Source organism: Humulus lupulus, chromosome 4 (assembly GCF_963169125.1).
Source record: "Humulus lupulus chromosome 4, drHumLupu1.1, whole genome shotgun sequence".
NCBI lineage: Eukaryota > Viridiplantae > Streptophyta > Magnoliopsida > Rosales > Cannabaceae > Humulus > Humulus lupulus.
The window spans coordinates 194005057-194009114 of NC_084796.1; the positions used below are offsets into that span (position 1 = coordinate 194005057).

The window sequence follows — 4058 nt, forward strand, 5'->3', positions numbered from 1 at the left end:
TCCCCTTTGAGCTTTGCTCCAAGAAAACTCAAGAAAATGATGAAGGAAAGCATAAACCGTCCCTTGGAGAAAATACCATGTTTTCTTCCCTTTCTTTTTCTTTCTTTTCCTTATTTTCTCAGACTTCTACCTTATTCTACAACTTCCACCAAACCTAAAGTCTCAGCAATACCTATCTCTTAAAATCCAAATGACCTTAATGCCCTCCCCTTTAACCCTAAGTCATTTAATCCACTTAGGGGCATTTTGGTCATTTTACCCAATCCCCGCTAATTTCCTCAAGTATCTCTTATACTTCCCGCTTACTTCCCGATACCTAATTAATCACCAATTCTATTCTTCGATGTCAAAATAGACCCCAATAAATTCTCATTTATACCCCTAGGCTCGCCCCGAGCCGGGTATAAATCACCGCCATGACTTTTTCGCTAATCTGCTCACTAGGATCGCCTCAAATCACAGATATATCCACATAATAATGTGGTCTCATCAATTATCACATATATATACAGTTACACCCGCAACATGCCAAAATTACGATTATGCCATTCTAACCTATTCAGGGCCTGCATGCATGCTAATGCACATAGTCATACATCTCAAATATTCAAATAATCATATAACATGCTTTAAATCATTAAATCACATATATTCCAATTATGTCCTCCCGGCACACTAATCAAGGCCCTTAAACCTTATTAGTAAATTTGGGTCGTTACAATATAACTAGATTTACAAAGTAAATAATTAACCACTCAAAAAGAAATCATTTATTCTAATAAAAATTACAAATAAAATAAAACACTAAATTCATTGTCAAACAACATATATTTCTTCTTCTTGTCCTTGTACTCACTCTCGTCACCAATAGTCTTTCCAAAGTAAGAATTAGCTGCCATGAATTTCTTTCTAAAATCATCCCTGAAACATAAGAAATCACATTATAATACACCAAACATGAAAAATTATAACTAGATTTTTATTGTAGTACTCACAATTGTTACACAACTCTCTTGCTACCAATGTCTTAGTCCAAGTCATAAGTTTACTCTCTTGTTCTTTTAATATTTTTCCATACTCAATAGTTTCACAACTTGAAGAGATGCAAGGTAATTAATCAATGAAGCTTTGTCTATTTTGGTTCACAACTTGGCAGCTATTTAGTGAAGCATTGCCGATTTTGCTTGTCCTGTTAAAATGCCAAATACCATTTGGAAAAAACTACAAAACATAAATCCAATCTTCATCTAAATAGATACAACACAAAATTCTCAGAATCTCCTTCACTACGGATGAATATATAAAATATTCAAACTCCACTAAAGTTATGCAGTTATTCAAAGTTGTAAAAGATTAAAATTTAAAATAAAAAAATAAGATACAACATACCTCTTGCAATTAGCTATAAAACCAATGCTTTAAGTCCAATCAAAATATTAACCTAAACATTATTATCAACATTATAAAAATAAAAAATAAGGTAAAATGTATGTTTCATATCACACGAGGACATTTAATTTCTCATAATAGCAGTTCATTTGACGCAAGTCTAACACTCTTGTTATTACACCAAGTTATGTTACTAGAATTTGTTTTAGCATCAATAATGTCTATGACAATTCTTGATTTTGATGGTCTCCATAAGTTTCCCATCAATTAAAAAAACCAACTCTTCATATTTTTCTAATAAAAGCAAGCAATCAAGTAGGTACAAAACAATTATTATAATAAAAGTGCTGTTCATATAAGATAAAAGCAATATGGACTACCCGGCCACACTACTCATACATAGTATACAACCATCATATATATTTTAACTCTTTTTTCACTGAGATATCTTTAGTCATCTTGTTAATATTTTAGTTTAAAGATGCCGTAATTTATTTCATAACTCAAAGCCAAATGAAAAGCTTTAAAGTCAATCAATTTTTCACTCACCTGTTCCTTACTTCTTGATCACCTATTGCTCTTCTTGGACATCTATACTAAACAAACCAAATCAACTGTGAAGGGCTTTAGCTTGGTACAATAATGAAACTCTAGAGCAATTAAGGGCTCACAACATATTTAATAAACAATTAAGAAAAAGAATATAGAGCAAACAGTATATATATATATATATATATTACAAGCGATCCATTCTTTTTTTCTATATCCAACAGATGAGGTTATTTACATATCAAGAAAAATTACATTCACATAATAAGCACTCTACAAGCAACAATCAGAAAGCAACTAAGATATGCAAGATGCACATCAGAAATCTAAACAAAAGTAGAATAAATAAGATGAGTAATGAGTCACTAATATAATCTTTACAATGACATAGTATAGTGCATCATTTGTAATTAACCATAATAGCTTTAAAAATCAAATTCAAATTGTCAGTCACCCAACCGTAGCAAAATAAATTAATTTATTCACAAAACCACAATGATAAACCCACAAATAGTAAAATACAACATTAAGAATATAAATGTATATGCTATAAACTAGTTGAGACAAATCACAAATAGGAAAACTAAAAACAATAAGCGTTATTGTTCAATGTGTGGGCACCGCCAAAACTACCCTATTATGAAAGTAGACAGGACAAGCTTCAACAACACACTTACTTGCTCATGAAAATGTGAGCCTATTGAAACAAGCAACCAAATTGCAGCTCTTTGCCAGTCAGTATTTATTTCTTATAAGAGCATTTCAATAAAGTGTAAGCACAATTTCACAATTCACCAACAAATATAAAATCTACAATGAAACATATCACATAAGTATTCAACTCTTTATTCTACTGATGAAATGCATTAAGATGGAAGATAGTTAACGTACAGTTGCAATGATCTATTAATCATTAGTTAATAATCTAAAAACACAAGATATCATTAATTCCAATTATCTTCTTGTAGGCAACAACAGCTTCAAGAAATCTTGTCTACAAATAGTTATATGGTTTGGTTCTTTTCCCATATCAGTGTTCAAGAGATTCTTATAACCCTCTATAGCTTTTAGATTCTGAATGATTTTCAGAGTTAAAACTAACAACCATATAAAGTCTAGTCTTCTCATAAAAACAAAATCAAAAACTTGAAAAGCCATATTAGCAGTGGATCACAACTTCTTCTTGATACAATCTTACTATGGTAACTCTATCAATATATTTTGATCCCAAATAAACATCGAACACAAGCATGCAAACTAATTATCTAAAGCATCATGATAGGTGCAACTGACACATATCAATCTAACACATCATGATAAGTGAAAATAAATAAGAAATCAATATAAAAGAAAATGAAACCAAAACAGAGCAAAACTCGTAGAAACCCAAATCGTGAATGGAGGCAAGCACTCTTCAAAACACAGAAAAAATAAAAAAATGAAAATATTGAAGGAATGAAGAAGGGGTTTACAAATATGGAGGAGGACCCATCGCTCACCTTGTTGCAGCTGCCACCGTCAAGAGCCCCAACCCATGTCGCTCCGCCCAACCCCGTTGAGAGCCCCAACCCACGTCGTTACCCTGAGCACCGTCGCAGTCAACTGTTCGCAAGCCCTTCGCAATCGAGAGCACCCTCTCTGTAACGTCTGAAACACAGCCGAGCCCCATCGCACCCCTTGCAGCTCCGTTGAGCCTTCGCACGAGCCCCGCCATTTGTAGCACAGAGAGAGCCGAGAGGTTATTTTGTAGTAGTGTTGGGGTCAAGGCAAAAAATAAAATTGGGACACTTTAAAAATACTTTTATATTCATTAATTGTTCAATAAGATGAGTTGGTGTAATGTTAAAGAGTATTTAATTTGATTAGGAGGGAGGCGGTTGGAAATCGGCTAACATCATTATATATTGATTTTTTTTAAAATTAAAATTGTAAATATTATATATGTACTATTTAATATCATTAAAAGGTTTGACAAATTATTCAAATAAAATTTTTTAACCGGCTAACTTCATTATGTAATGATTTTAAAAAAAACTAAAATTGTAAATATTATATGTGTATTATTTAATATCATTAAAAGGTTTGAAAAATTATTCAAATAATTTTTTTTAACTAAGAGT

General features: G+C 31.9%; 1 protein-coding gene across 3 annotated transcripts; it reads right to left on the minus strand.

Annotated features, from left to right (window-relative positions):
- Positions 1-612: 612 nt before the first annotated feature.
- Positions 613-3735, minus strand: LOC133831087 (uncharacterized). 3 transcript variants are annotated; one of them, XR_009892386.1, is made up of 3 exons: positions 3438-3735; positions 1939-1985; positions 613-921 (listed from the first exon to the last, which is right to left on the minus strand). XR_009892386.1 is itself a non-coding variant. In XM_062261256.1 (3 exons), exons 1-3 carry the CDS (start codon positions 3650-3652, stop codon positions 786-788), a joined length of 393 nt encoding a protein of 130 aa, XP_062117240.1. In that variant the 5' UTR covers positions 3653-3731; the 3' UTR covers positions 613-785. The 3 variants fall into 3 exon arrangements, 2 of the variants coding, with proteins under 2 accessions (XP_062117240.1, XP_062117241.1); XM_062261256.1 differs by having other exon boundaries at positions 1939-1980; positions 3438-3731; XM_062261257.1 differs by lacking the exon at positions 1939-1985 and having other exon boundaries at positions 3438-3730.
- Between the last annotated feature and the right edge of the window lie 323 nt (positions 3736-4058).

Coding starts and splice junctions, on each gene's coding strand:
- LOC133831087 (XM_062261256.1), bottom strand. CDS start 3,652: ATGGCGGGGCTCGTGCGAAGGCTCAACGGAGCTGCAAGGGGTGCGATG. Junction 1,981..3,437: donor ACGGTGGCAGCTGCAACAAG/GTGAGCGATGGG, acceptor TGTTTAGTATAG/ATGTCCAAGAAGAGCAATAG. Junction 922..1,938: donor GATCAAGAAGTAAGGAACAG/GTGAGTGAAAAA, acceptor CTTATGTTTCAG/GGATGATTTTAGAAAGAAAT.